Here is a 15,971-nt window from a genome sequence, read left to right as displayed (position 1 = left end):
TTAAACCAGATACCTCCGTACTCAAGCCAGTATTTTGCTTCACTGAACATCTATTTTAAAACATAAGCAGTTACATTTTCTAGCAAGACATCCTGTTGACACCTATTCAATCCTGCCCCACTTTGGCATGACAGTCTTGTGCGTTCTGCAGGGTTCAAGTGAGTGCTCAGATGTATTCAAAGCATTATAATGCAACGTATTTGAAGGAATAAGGCAAAAGCTTTGTTTCCCAGAACAAAGTCTGAAAGGCAGCACCTCACAAACAAAGTTACCCTGGAGACAGTCTCTGAGGAGCAGCGACAGTTCTCCTCAGACAAGATGATCTGCTGGGTTTGGTATTTTAGGGGTGGGGGAATGGGTGTTGGGTTCTCCACTCCTCGTTTGGGAAACGGGAAAAGAATGAAGGTGAGGGAGGGAAATGGGAAGTTGATTATAATGTTTGTAAGTTATTTAAGGATCTTTATAATGTGAAACGTCCTTCACTCTCTCTACTATACAATAGCATCATTTTCCTGGCATGAAGTACATAGCTTTCACCATACACTTTCTTTACATGATTTTCTCCTGAACTTTGCCTTGAACTCTGAAATCTAATAAAAGCAGAACTTGATCAACCTCTTCACGCAAAAACTGAAGAACTTGTAGCGTTTGCCTATGTGGGCACCATTTTGCACAGCTTAACTTAAATGGTCATCTGGCACCTCCTCTCAGCCTGCTGAGGGAAGGAGGGTCACCCCAGGCAACACATTCCAGACAAGGAGCCTGACCAGGACAAAAGAACACAAACACAAAGCTGTGGTATTTGCAACTCCCACAAGACATCACAGCAAACTCTGAGTCAATATATATATATATTTTTTTTTGTATGTTGTCAAAGCCACATACTCAGCTTTATTAACAAACATTCCCCCAAGCTTCCCCAGAAAAAATACCTTTGCTATTTGTCTCCCACAGCTCTAACTAGCATCACTATTACTTTCCAGCTTTTTCCCCTACAGCTTTAACTAGCATTTCTACTACTTTACAGACAGCGTATCTGGCTACTATACATCTTATATGCATATTTGGATTCACTCATAATGCTGTAGTAGTTTAAGCATTATTACTGTATCATCACCTATGAATATATTTATAAAAATTAAGGAATATTTGGCAGCTCTGCAATTACCATCTGCACAAGATATCAAGATTGCTATATTCCAGTGCAAACCATAAAAAAAAAAAGCAGCCCCCAAAACCCACCACACACTGTGGCGAAGGTTGCCCAGGGAAGTTGTGGATGCCCCTTCCCCAGAGGTGTTCAAGGCCAGGCTGGATGGGGCTTTGAGCAGCCTGGTCTAGTGGGAGGTGTCCCTGCCCATGGCAGGGGGGTTGGAACTAGATGGTCTTTAAGGTCCCTTCCAACCTAAACCATTCTATGATTCTGTTAAGTGTACTAAAATGGTCTTGGCACATAAACTGGTTGCTAGTCTAATTCTCACAGAGGTTTGTACCTCTCAGCTCCTATTGACTTCAAAGTTTATCCTTTTTTATGCACTTTTCACGAGCGCTAGACAGACTGATACCATCTTCTTGTAGCAACTTCTCTGTGCCCTAAGCTTCTCCTTCTTTAAGCTTCTCACCATAATAGCATTCCAGAGTGATATCGGATATGCCAGCCCTCCTCAAAAGTTATTCTTGATTGCATTTTCCCAACCGGCCAATGAGGAATAACGAAGTTCAACATGTCAGCATTCCCCAAGAGCTGGAGAATTTCACATCTGTCATATATTTACTACCCAAAAAGAAAGAGGCTGTATTTGTGCAAGGGCTAGAGCCTCAAGAAACAGGGTTGTCACCAGATGTTCCATGGCTGAGAATCTGCATAGCCTCAAGATGTGAGGCTAATCAGTGCAGACCCTAAATAATTAAGTTACTGTGCTTTGCAAGAGCTGCCGGCTGGTTAGAGGAGAAAGACCACAATTCAACAACCTAGTGAGAGAAAGTCAGGAAGAACTCAGATATTATATAGGTGAATGGGGGACAGCCAGCATTACCAGGGCAAGGACTGCACAGGACGAAACATGAACCCACATCCAGACAGGTATCAATATAGAGCAGTCCCACCTTCTGGGGCCTGCTAGGAAGTTTCTGGCACCGGCACTACAAATGACAGCATATAGCAAATGAGTCTAAATCATTTGGGTTTCTACTAAACAGGATTCCCGCCCCCATTTTTAATTCAGTTCCCCAGGGACACTAAACAGAGCATACAGGTTCATCCATCTTGTGCCTCATCTCCTCCATCTTATTGTCTTCCATCCCTTTAATCTAAGGCTCCTATGAATTCACATACACGATCTGAAACAAGGATCTATCAGGATGCAAGGATGTACTTGCAGTGCCTCGCGACAACTGCTGTGTATCGGAAGAGGTAGAAATACTAAGGCCATACCAAATTAGCGTCTCACAAATAAGAGCATAAAGGTAAGCAAGTGGGGGTTTTTTGGGTGGGTTTTGTTTGGTGGCTTTTTTTTTTTATGGCTGGTTGATACTGTAACACACGACTTCCAAGCACTTTTGTCAGCAGGGCTCAGAGACTCTTAAGGTGTCTGTTGATGATACAAATTCATTATGTATTTGGCATCTGACCAACAGGATGAATTATTTATTTAATTTTTTCCAATCAAATTAAGGAAAACAACTAAACATTATTAGATTTCTAAGTCCTCAGAATTCCCCCAGAGTAATATCTAATAGTAACATTTTTAATTGCATATGCCGGTAAGATTATGAATTGCGATGACAGGCCAGATTTCAAGTCACATCAATGAAATGAAGGCATGTTTAAAAAGTTCCTTGCATTATTCCAAGTTTAGATGGACCAGCTCTCTATAGGTTTATTTATATATACAGTGTGAAAATTATTTATAAAGCGCGCACACACACACATCTATATATATATAAAAAAATACACACACACAAAAATAAACTCAGTGACCTGGATTTTCTTACAACTATTGCAAGTCGGCATTCTTTCTTAAAACACACTACAAATTACATACACATAGAAGCGAGCAGCAATGCTGGCAAAATATTGTTTTAAGTGATAAATAAGACTTGGCCATGAATCTGTCTTGCAAAATAGAGCCATGCCTCCACTGGAGGAATAAGGGGGATTCCTGCTCACAAGAATGCCTGTCAGCACCAGTGCCGAATGCTCCCCTCCAGCAGACGAGCTAGGGGAAGGGAGAGGGTGTATTTTGAGACTTGCATGCCAAGCAGCAGCTGGCATGGTTACCACCTGCCCCTGGCTTTGTGAAGCACCACCCTGGTTTTCCCTGCCTGCAGAGATGCTGCCACCTGGGTTTGTTCATCCACACCTTGAGCTGCAAAGGAACTAAGCTCCCAGCTCCACTCCAACTCAATGCAACTAGCACAGTCAGTCTAACTGCCTTGCTCATAAACTGACACGCACATTTCTCCCCCCACCCAGATAGAGAGAGGAGTATTACACAAGGCTGACATACCAAAGCTAGTTTTCTTTTTGTCATCTGCTCTCTTGATACTAAATCAACCCTTACCGCAGCCTCCAGCATTTCAGTAATAGAAACAAAACACTGTGAATTAAAAACTGGAGACAGATCTTCAGCAACAAGAGCTGCAGAGGGAGGGGAACAAAAAAAATCCTCATTTAAATCAGCAGCACTGATGACTGCTAACAGCTCCTAGAAGAGCTTGAAGGTGAACAGTCTCCCAAGAGAATAAGGATCCAGTGCAACATGGGAGCTCTTGGGGCAGGGGGGCCTCAACCTGGTCAACTCACTGCAAGCACTAAGATTTGAGATAAGATTACACAAAGACATACAATATCTTCCACGTTACACCACTGCTTTCCCCAAAGCAATCCCTCTGGCCTGAGCTGACCAGATTCAAAGTGCATTTACATGCAGTCACCGACTTGCTGTGGGATTTGGATCAGACCCTAAAAACTCAATATTAAAATGTCATTTACTATGGCTCCACATTCTGGAGATTTAAGAACAACTGACAATTTGACTGAACTTCTAAAATCCATCAGGCATCTCTGTTTCTACGGATTACGACACAGGAGAAAGTGACGATGCCCTTGCTTCTTCCTCTGCCCACTCCAATGCACAGACTGCCTGAGAAGGATCTTTAGCATCCATGAGTCTTACATGAAACAAACTCACACCTCAGGATGTTTAGCAAGGCACCCAACACTATCAGGCACTGCAGAAAACAGCCCAACACAGAAAAGCACAGGATAATAAATAAAAGTAGATGTTGCTCTGATTACGATTCCTTGAGTTTACAGTATGCATTCCATAATGCACCATAACTAAAACCCCACTTGCCCAGTCTTATGCTCTCTGCAATGGGCAAATTGCAGCATCTGTGTTGTGTTGGCTAAAAACCCATTGAGTATCCCACAGCTTGGAGCAGATTCATGAGAGAACAGAGACAGTCCTGCCAGGCACTGGGAAGGATATTCGAGGGGCTGCCCAGCACCAAACAGTTTCCTGGAATCAGGGAAATTCAAAGTGGGGAAAAGCTTCTGAACTCTCCAACATGCTTTTAATTTCTTCCCTTCCCAGAGTGTCTTTCCCAGATGAGTTGCTCATTGAGCAGCAGGAGATCTCTTCCAAATTTAAATAAAACCACATTACCAAACAGCATAACCAATTCAAGAAATCATGATCGCTAAAGGAACCAACTGAACAACAGTGAATGTGCCGTGGGGTAATAAACAGATAGCTCTAGGATTCATTTAACATGACTGCAGAGTTGATAAAATGGATGTTAGAGATTTCTTCTAGGGAATCAGCAGTTTCATTTGCAATAAAGAGCTTCTGTTTGCTGTTCTTGCTGGGCCAAGGGTGCTTACTTGCTAGCAGGGGAAAACAGCAGATTTGCCCAGATCTTGTGGGAGCAGGTTAGCAGCAACTGAGGAGGCGGTGCGAGAATGAAGGTGGCCATAATTCATTCCCTCACTCTCACTCTTTTCTCATTTTAGTTTAAAGTACTTGAACATGCCCAGCTTATACGGATGCGAGAACTAGGGCCAGACAACCCTCAGAAATAATTTTTTTTTTTCCTCTCCAAGTGAAGTGGTTTAAGCTTAGCTGAAGTTATTAGGAAAAGAAACAGGAGTGACATCCTATCTGTGGGCATATTCACATCCAGAAGAAAGGTGTTACAGCTGCATGGGAAGGATGGGCACATCAAGCTTTTGTGCTTTCAAAACCTGGCCATAGCTCCCCACCTGCTCTGCTGGGAAAGGTGGCTCTAAGTAGCTCCTTTGGCTGTGAAGCTGTCTTCAGGTCCTGCACTTCTCCAAGTATTGAGGAAAAGTTGCACAGCCTCATCCATCACACCCTTTACACAGTCCAGAACAGTAGGCTCTCTCCAACCCCTGGTAGCTTCCTGTCACATGAAAGCTTTATCTGGAAGTTTAGCATTAACAAAGTATTAGGTAGGATGAGCAATTAGCCAAATAAATCTCCATTTTCCCATTCAGGTAATAATGCAATAAGTGAAAGCAAACAAGGAATGGGTACAGAATCATCTTCCCTATTCACTGGATGAGGAAAGGGAAGCTGCCCAGTTCTGCTTCTCTCTCTACTGCACCAGCCTCATTCAACCTCGGCTTGCCTCACACCAGTCCCTTTGGAGTACCCTGCATGCCCATGAAGACAGGGGACAAGCTGTCCTTCTCACACACAGAGATAGCTACAGATGCGAAAATATTCCTGATGCTCCATGGTACCTCTGGGTATTGTCTAAGGGATGCCCATATAAGTCACTTTGACACGCTACGTTTTTCAGTCCCCGTTGCTTGGGATTATTAACACCAAAAGGATGTATAAAGAGATTATTGTGATGTGTTTACCTGGAAAAGTCAGGTGGGTTTTTTTTAATTTGTTCGTTTGGTTATTTTTTTAAAAAGTATTTACCACTAAAGCCAAACCACATTAATCACATCACAGACACTTACTGCTTACATGGAAAATTACCATGGTTTTCATTGGGCTGCTATAATATTCCTAAAAGCCCATATATCCACCAAAAGTGAAATAGCCCTGGCCCCATCAATAACTTGATCAGCTAGAAATTGCTGAGAACATGAGTAAAACTTATTCAAAGATTAAGTCCCTTGAAAGAGCCAATTTTAATAGCTATTGCTTATTTACTCTGCAATTAGCTATGAAAAGGACTAGTTGGGGACAGGACTATCTAATAGGGCTTGCTAAACCAGGGACTACTGCAGAAGAGACACACCAGGATCAGCGTGGATGAATAAATTCAACATCCTCCTGAATCCCAAGAGAAAGAGACAGCCAGGCACTGCCCCAGACATCCTGTCATCTCAATGAACAACGTGCCAAGTACGCGGGTGCTCTTCGTTCATGTCTTGAAAAATAATTCATTGGGAAGAGGGTTTTATTCTGCTAACCCTTAAGCAACCTTAACTGCACGAGCTTTGCCTTTTGTCTTCAACAAAAGAGGAGTATTAGAGGTTTGTAGAAAGACAAAGAAATACTGAGATTTTTAAGGTATTCATGGCCCTTTTGTTTTTCCTCTCCAGTACCCCCCCAAGCCACTTTTCCAGGCTGGCTTATTTTTCCCAACAGCAGCAGAGGAGGCATACCAGCCTGGTCCCTCTGGTGCTCTTCCCCACTGCCGCAGACAACCCATCTTCTCTATTCACTCAGTACTCACTAGGACCGAAAACAAACGTGCCAGCCGTAATAAGAGTGTCTGGCATGTGCATTTGCATAGCCTGAACTGGAAAAAGATTAGATGGCTCAAGAGACTGGTTGCAAGCTAACGTTTCCAGATCAAATCAAGACCAGGTCAGAACAAATAAATCTAGTCATCCTACTTAGCAACTGCTTGGCAGCTGATATGAAATGAATAGTTAAGAGTTACATCAGTTTTTTAGACAGCAGATGTCTGCACCACAACACCCATTCATTACCTAGGGTTAATAACTGCAGAAATAGAACTTTTCAAGATTCAACAAAACTCCTCATCTCCCAAAGCTACCTACCCCTCTTTGTGACAAGATCTGTGTTGTACTTTTCAATTCTGTTTTTTAAAAAGTAACTTTTCTTAAAGAAGTTCACTAACAAAAACATTTTAATAATCACAGTAAAATATAATGGGAATTAAATTATGGTACAATGATTCACACTTAGCTGCAGATAGGCCATTTGGCCTTCATCTTTGTGCTTGAATGTGCTAGACATGAATTACTACACTGTAATTCAAATGCTGTCAGGTCTTACGGCTTAATTAACACTACCAAAAAAAAAAATAAAAATCAGAGCACACAGAGTTGGCCACTAGAGATCAGAAACCAGTCTTGTCAGGAAACGGTTACAAATGAAACAAGCATCAGAGGTTACGGGCCTGCAGGGTAACACAACTCCCCCCTTCCTATTGCTGTGAGAGCAAGCACTTTTTCTACTGCTGTAGCTCAAAAAGAAATCTACGTGCCCTGCTGCTGTATGTTGTAAGTATTAAAAAGCCTATAGGAAAGGATAACTTCCGTGCATTAATTTGGGCCCTAGTCACCAGCCTTCTTCTATAATTCAAATCCTATAGCTCCAGCTTTATTGCAACTAAAGCTGTGCCAATAGCTAAGGGTTGCATGTCCCATGGAAAGCATGCTTTGGTGTGATTGGCAGGCGAAAATAGTACAAGATCTTGTTTCCCTCCATAACACAGGAGGATACTATGAGAAGACACACTTACTAAACACTGAAGAAAAAAACAACAACTCACCACATTATCAGAAAATACCCTTAAAATCTCCTTCCTTATTTAATGTGAAATTTAGACATGAAAGAAGTGAGTCCACACACAGACCTCTGCACTGCTTAATGGCTTAAGTGAGAATTAAATGCTGTATAGAGTCTCTGCAAGGTTGAATTTCACCCTCTATCAGCTTATAGATTGGTCAGTCATCAGATGGCGAACTTAATACTCCTGATTTTAGTATATTGCTGCTAGTGAAAACACTGTAGTATATTCATAGAACAGCCACCCCCTTTTACCGGGAAAAGCCTTCCTCCATCACTTGTGCTACTATGGAAAAGGTGGCATGGCTGCAGGTAATAGAAATTGCCAAGAATAGCAAATATTATAAATATTTCAAGGATGATTAATCTTTTAAAACAATGAAGTTAGGCAGAAGCCTGGAAGTCAACTTGGCTATTTCACAACTAATAAAACATGTCTCTTGTATTTCATTTTGACTATATGAAGAGTAGTGTAGTAAAAGGCAATTATCCACCATTCACTAGCTAACATAACACTTGTACAAGTATAAAAGAAACACAGTATGTATTTTAAGCAATGACAGTATTTCCACTGTATTAAAATAGTAGCGAGGCAAACGTTCAGCTCACATTAAACAGCACTCTGTCACCAAGGACCAGCTTGCTAGCTTCATATATTCCCCCAAGAAAAATAATGCTGCTTGCTTTAACAGAATCATTGTCACCAGGCAACTACCAGTGCTGTTCAGTAATAAATATTTCCACTGTTCCCACAGAAACTGGCTCGGCATTGTGACCTGCTAATGCCTAGAGAGATCAGCTTGACCTTTGAGCGCCATCTTCTCACAAAGACGTAGCCCTCCCTCACCACAGTTGTCTCCCAGAAACATCGGGAAGATGGCGCAGAAGCACGCAGGGTCAGGACAGGACAGCAGATTAGGCTCTTTTCCTTGCAGCTGCAATGACTCAAAAGGACTTCAAATTTCATTTTCTACTCTGCAAACCATAAATTAGTTCAGCCCCATCTCGACCTATTCTCATACGGAGAGACAAGACAAGATGGCATCTGTCCCTAAATGCAGGAAGGTCACTTTACAGCTACGCCACAACTCTGCATAAATAAATTCTTGGAGGCAACTTGTTTTTTGGAAGTTCAGAGTTGGGCCAGCAGCAACCGTAGCCCTGCCAGTTTGGTGCTGTCAACTGTCAGTAGTAGGCCTTAAGCTTCATAACAATACCATGCTCCAAGGCCTTGTCAGGCTTTGTTTGAACTAGAACCTATCTTCGCTTAAACTTAGCTCTATCTCCAAAGTTGTTTAAGAAACCTTTGCTGCACCTGCAGCTTGCTCTAGGATCAGATGACTCTCATCCAGCCTGTCTTAGCTGCAGCAGCAAAACTATTCTAATGTCAGATACCTATTGTTTGTCTTGTAATTTCAGCCAGGTTTTGGTTATATTACTGCCTCACTTGTTCTGGCTTCAGTTTTGCTTAGCTTTGGGCGAGTGAGTGGTTCTGGCCCAAAAACCACATTGTATGTGGAGAAAAAGATTAAGAAACCAAAGTAATCACAGCAATGACTAACCCACCCCATGGATAATCAGGAGGGAACAGTCTGCAACCCATTAAAAATACAGAGTTAAAACATAAAAAAAAAAATAAATAAGCCCAAGCAGCTGCAAGACCAAAGAGGAACAAACCCCCGCTTTGCTCAAGCAGGAACCAGGATGCTGACAGATCACTCTCCCAGCACAACTGCAGGGTGAGAGCTTAGCATGAGAGGAAACAGGCAGATCGCCATGCCTGTTGGTTTTATTGCATTTGTAACAGTCTCCAGCAGAAACTGGGCAATTTGGATTATTGCTTTAATCCGGGTAATAAATTGTCATTGTCCTATTCTGGATTGGCTGTTAAAGCATTAGAGTAACAACAACAAAAAAATAACCATTCTTCACTGCCCATCGTGAAATTATGCACACAATACAATCCTTAAAAAAAAGATAAATTCAAATAAATAATAATAAAACAATCTGATGGGAAGATAAAGATCTTTGCATTCAACCCTTCTGCTCTTTTCCAAAGCCTAAAATAAATTACTTGTTTGGAGACATGCAGAATTTCACCCCACAGTGATCACAGGTATCCCATCCTGCTCTTAACAGCATGCAGTTCTGAATCCTTTTATTCCTGTTATTATTTTTGTTCAGTAGCCTGGAAGTTTTAAATCTCAACTCTCAGCCACACATGAGCATGACAGCAATGTGACGGAGCAGGTGTATGTCTCTCCAGGCTCGCAAACTGAGCTGCTGCCTGTCACATCCATCTCATTTCGGGTGAACCTTGACAGAGTTCATTTGTGGACAAAAAGAAATCTGCTTTGTTTGGGGTCAAGGGGAGGAAGGCTGAGGAAGATGAGAACAGCTGCTCATTCCCGAAAACACCTCTGGGAAATCCACCCGTTGCAGGCAAAGAGGATCAGTTTGCTCAGGTGTACGTGGGAGGATGCAAGCCAAGGAGTGCTTTCCTGGACGTCCAGGCCTTTGGATGCTTTGAGAAAAGCTTCCAAACAGGGACAAAAAGGAGGCAGGAATACAGAAGCCCTGTGCATAGCAGAGCCCTTGCAAAGGATAACAAAGCCTTTGTTTTTGTTGTGGTTGCTGATTTATTTATTTATTTATTATTCCCTGGTATTGTCACTTTCTAACTTGGTTAATTCACTAATTTTGTATAACAGGTTTAGCTTTATCCAACAGGTGGATTTACAGGCTTTCCCAGAGCTTAGAAGAGAGGATGGCTTCCTGGGGGCTTCCACACCTGTCCGAGTTGTGTTGTCTATGCAAGCTGTTTTCCATTCAAGTGAAGGGCAACAGTAAAGAAAGCGTCCACTACTCAGATCTGCTATTATCTCAAGTATTTCACATGGTTTCAGGTTTTTGTGAGCTACGATTCAGAGCAGTCCAAGCAAAACTAGACAGTACAGCATCTGTGTTTAGGATACAGCAGATTAGCATCATCCCTGAGAAACTGAAAGGATTCATGACTCTTTCCCCTTTCATTATTTCTACAGTTTATCAACAAGATGACATTGTACCAGGGCAGTATCCTGGAAGATTACTTTTCACCTTGCAGATCACTGAAGTCATGCTCCCATTGACTCCACACCTGTCATCACAACCCAAGACACACAATATACTTCAAGAAATGAGATAGCTTAAAAAAAAAAAGCACCCCCTCAAAAAAAAACCCAAAAGTAGCAAAGCTAACAACAACAACAAAAAAAAACTAACAACAAATTTATGAGATCACTGGCCCAAGAAATCTGTCTATAATGTAGCTACCACTACAGATGAAGGGACTGTGTCAGGAAACTCAAAAAGCAAATGAGATGCAGCAAGGTCAGTCTGTAGAAGTAGTTCTATCAACTCTGGCAATGACTACAGGACAGAAGTCGTTGCAGCCCATAAAACAGGAACTCAAATGCTTGAGTCCTGTTTAGCATAACATATGAAAGCTTTCCGCATGCAGTGAAAGCGGACTATTAAAAGGCGGGGAGGTGGAGGGAGCTTAACTTGACTATTTTTATATGCAAGGTGAGGCTGTGGCATGTGTTTTAAACACACATATAACTGTCTTCAGGCGAGCAGAAACCTTTGCATTGATACCGACTTGCCATTCACTTTAGGCAACCTTCTGCAGGCACTTGCAGGGAGAGGGGCAGTAAGGGAGAGCACCCGAAAGCCGTCAGATATTCAGTCTCTGATATCAAAACCTTTTAAGTCCCATCAGACTATTTATTCCGACCTTTGATACAACTTTGATTTTTATGCACATGTCCTTCAGTCCCCATGGGAGACCGGATCGGTTTGACTGCCCAGTGCTAGCTGATACCAAACATACTCTTCAAACATCACATCACACAGCTAAATGGCAGTCTTCTCCCTTCATTTAATATCAGGAACATACCACCCTCGAACAACCAGACACACAAACAGTAACTGCTTCCCGCAAGAAAGGTAACAGGGCAAAGTTTTGAGATAGTAGCTGCATCCTGGCCAATCTCAGAGATCAAAACAGGGCAGAACCAAACCACGTCCTTTGGCTCAGACCAAAGATCTTCACTCTCCACCATTCAAAGGTGACTGTGAGCCTCTACCAACTTTCACTAGTGATTTATAGGGATGAGATAACACATGTGTGTTGGTTAGATGCGTGGTGGTCAGATTCACCACCACTACTACTACTACTACAAAAAACACAGCAGCCTCCCTGTACATTTACTTTGTAGAAGAACATAAAGGGTAAATATATTTCCAGGCACCTCATTTCTCCATCTCTGGTGTTTGCTCATCTGTAGCATAATAAGACTCCTAGGATACTTGTGACATTTTCATTTACTCTAACTATGAAGCAGGATTTTCCAGCTACAGTGGCACTGCGAATTTAAAACAGAACTGCCAGAGGCATTTTTAAATTGTTAATTGCTTTAACTGTTAATATTGTTTAATTATAAAAGATTTACAAAACATTTACCATTTAACTTTCCTGGAGAAGAACGGAGAGCACCTTTCCTAATAGCTCTTTCATTCCACCCCAATTGGTTGGCTCAGTTGAAATATTCATTTTAATTTTTAAGTCAGGGAAGTGTTTTGCTTGAAGAACGACAGTACGGATAACCTTTGTGCCCAAAGGTGTTATAAGTGATATGAGCACACAGGTTGTGCTCTATAAATAGATATATTCAGCCAATTACATGTATTTCATTTTTTAACCTTCTTCACTGTAAAATTTTGCTCTAGTGTCTTAGCACGTAGACAGTGCACGTAAAGCACAAAAAGTCTGATGAATATTTTAAAAACAGGTGCCCACAGCCTACATGCAGGGAGTCGTGTTATTTACAGACATGCTCTCATTGACCTAGTCATAATCAAAATTAACCTGACGTAATTAAAATGAGAACCGAGATCCTTGGTGGAGCTCACCCTCCATTTAGGCATCAGGAAAATCAGGCAGCCAGATTTTCCAAAGCTCTGCTCTGAGCACTTAGCAACCATCACTGCAAATAGGAGCTCCTGAACCCTTCAGCATTTATGAAATCTAGCAACTTCCTTCTGGGGCCTACATTTGGCTTTCTCATATCAAGATAACTAACCCCAGGCCTCAAAATCTTACTCCAAAGAATTAAACATGTCAGATTTCACTAAACATTCTCTTGGCTAATAAAGAGATCAAGTTTTTCTGCTAGAGCTCATACACCTGCGCTGCTAGCTCAGTTCTTAGATGCATCCTAGCTGTGCAGCATGGTGCTATGCCTAATGACTTCTATGCCTAATGACTCCACATGGCTGGGTGGGTTACACAGCACGCCTGGCTAAGGCAACTATATTGGATTTGGTTCTTCTCGGCTCAGAGTCATTGAGATTATGAGACCCTCTGTCTTTTGGCAGAGCACAGAAACAACCACTGCAATTGGTTGAAATCACAGTCTAACATGATGGCAAGCGAGATCCTACTCTGGAGCTGTGGCTAAAGGGGGACGTGCAGCCCCTCACTGAGCAGTATTCACAGAAGGGAAATTCATTTCCATGCAGAGCCCAGGAGAGACAATCCCAGTTGACACACAGCCTGCCTCAACATAGCAGCTAAACTCAATAACAGAAATCTTTTTGTGTGGCCAGAGTTCTTTGTTTCAGGATTTAACTAGTCACAATGTAGCCTGGGAATTCAAACACCTGGGGTGGAAGGGAGGAAATCGACATCCTGGAAAAAAACCACACCATTAGGTAAAAGACATAGGCAAAATCCTTGCTATTTTCTATTCTGTTTTCTCTTCCCACAGGCAAATTTACACCATCTCTCACTCACCATGGGCTAACGGTGTTAAGAGCATTGTGAAGAACAGCAGCTGTGATGACCACATGACTGTGAAGGAGGGCTTGAAAGTATCCCAGCAAACGAGGGTTCAAACAAAACAAGGTGAGCGTCCTCCTGCACTTGCTTCCAACACTTCAACTGTTGGCATTCAATTCACATCCAAAAAGGGGAAAAAAAAACAATCAAAAAATAATAATAAAAAAAAAATCCCACAGCCAGTATCCAGAGCCTGAGACCTACAAATAAGAAAGGAAAAAAAAAATGCAGTTAGTAAAACAATTAAGTTTTGCTGCGTTTCTTTGCTGCCAACAGCTGTAAAGGCAAACATTTTCCACCACACACACCCCTCACCTCCCCACCCTGCCCCTTCAGATGGATGCACATTCCTACGTACACTAGGAATTAAAACTTGTCCCTGTGCAGAAAGCCAGTTTGTGCATCACTGATGCTCTGCTTCCTCTCTCAAAACACAGCTTAAGACAGTAGTTTTGAACAATGATGCCCACAGGTCCAGAGAGTCGGCAATCTTCAAAGTTGACTAGAAAAAACAAGTCCATACGTATTGCATGGTATCCTACCTACATGGGACTTCTAAAACAGGCTGCAACTCTCCTGAAAACATTTGGGTATCTAGAAATCACAAGCCAACAGAAGCCTAGGCTCTGTGCTAACCTTTTACGCAGAAATACGTTTCTACGTAGCCGCTTCTTTTCCACCCAAAACCCTCAAATACAGGGGGGCCAAAGAGTAAATGCAAGCTCCTGAAAGAGCACGCTTCCCAGCGTGCTGGCAAGTCAGCAAACTGCTGACAAGAGAGGTCACTTTGCCACTCGGTCTAGCCCATACTTGCGAGCACACATGGGAAGCACAGTGCTTTAGGAGAAAATGCACCTCAGAGTTGTGCGTTGCACTCCCTGGCCTGTTAAAACTCCCTTCTGTTCAAACAGAAACCTTTTATCAGTATATGTAAACACATCCAACACCAGCTCGGCTGGTCCCAGTGTAGGGGTTAAGACACCAGACAACAATCCTGCTTTCTCTTTCATCTCCTGTGCAATATGTAATGCAGGTAGACAGGCTGGCCAAAAATTATCTATGCAAACATCTGCTACATGTCCTGAGCGACTTGGGCAGAAACTGAGCCCAGTGCTTCCTCAAGTAGCCTGGCATTGCATTATTTTTTTTTTTATTATTATTTTCTGCTAAGACCTGTCACTCCATTTGCATTTCTCCCACGGCTCTGCTGTTGAGGCTGATGCCAAGATACCAGGCAGTGGGATCACTAATATGGTTTGGGAGTATGTCTGCCAGCGATATGCCTACAAACCTCTCTATCCCCTGGTTTGAGTTGTCCTGTAGGGATTTTAACCACTGAATCTGGACCCGCTTTGAACTCAAGTTCAGCCTAAAAGTCACCCTTTCCCTATAGCTACCTTCTATAGTGACTGCAGTGACTCAGGCACTCACTCCTAGTTGAGCTCTACAGGATTCATCGTGGGATTAAAAATAATGGTCTCTTCCATCCCACATGTTTACAGGAAAGCACCGGGAACTTTGAATTCATGCTTGAATAGAAACATTCACTCATTTAATTGGAGAAAGTATTCCAGCTTCCCAACATTTTAATCTCTCAAGAAGGGGCTAGATGGCCGCAGTGACTCAAACTTGGCAGGGAAAAAACGACTATACAGAGTTAAACCATGGCATCAGTTTGAGACTTAGCTCCCCACTGATTTTGAAATGATGATAAAATATGAGGAATTGAAAAGTAATTTGCATATCTGTTTTTGAACTCCCTAGACTCTGCAGCCTTCGCAGCACTGGTCTAATTAAAAATCTCTCCAAAAATCTCTGATCAACAGAAGTTATTCTTCTCTGAGCAAAGCAGCTGTTTTCGCCAACTTTTGTTCTTACCCAAAACCCTGTTTGAGCCAGAAGACACACGAAAAACTGTGCTGCATGCCATTGTGATGTGGGTATATTTCTGAAACTCCAGCATGACAGAGTGGCCTTTGTTTTGCCTCCTATCGTTGCTGATCAACTAAATCAAAACCCACATTGTTCAGAACCAAAGTCCATAAGGAAGCCGCATTTTTTTACGATAAATATATCTGCTTACACTGCCAAGATTTTATTCTCCCACTCTACTCTCCTCCCCAGTCTATCCTTGTGATTTGTTCACTCAAATGTAGCATTTAGTTTCCAAAGCTTTTTCTCAGCTCTCTAACTGCAGTGACTAAAAAGTCCAAGGTCAATATGCAGTCAAGTGGCTTCTTTATAGACATCCTAGAAATTAAAACTTCGCTCGAGCTGTA

The 15,971-nt window shown here is 42.2% G+C and overlaps 1 protein-coding gene across 20 annotated transcripts in view; it reads right to left on the bottom strand.

The window, feature by feature from the left end:
• ADGRL3 (adhesion G protein-coupled receptor L3) overlaps positions 1-15,971 on the bottom strand; it is a 529,084-nt gene that overhangs the window by 328,488 nt on the left and 184,625 nt on the right. For 12 of the 20 annotated variants that reach the window (XR_012587320.1, XM_074589250.1, XM_074589248.1 and 9 more), the window contains exon 1: positions 13,648-14,191. Coding sequence is in view for 19 of the 20 variants with exons in the window: in XM_074589250.1 (XP_074445351.1) it covers positions 13,648-13,702 (55 nt within the window). In the remaining variant the exon portion in view is untranslated. Of the gene's footprint in view, positions 1-13,647; positions 14,194-15,971 lie in introns of those variants that run through there. The other 8 variants (XM_074589244.1, XM_074589234.1, XM_074589239.1 and 5 more) reach the window with 4 other exon arrangements.

Source organism: Larus michahellis, chromosome 5 (genome assembly GCF_964199755.1).
Source record: "Larus michahellis chromosome 5, bLarMic1.1, whole genome shotgun sequence".
Classification (NCBI taxonomy): domain Eukaryota; kingdom Metazoa; phylum Chordata; class Aves; order Charadriiformes; family Laridae; genus Larus; species Larus michahellis.
Note: the sequence above shows the minus strand (reverse complement) of the source record. Positions and strands in the feature narration are given on the sequence as shown.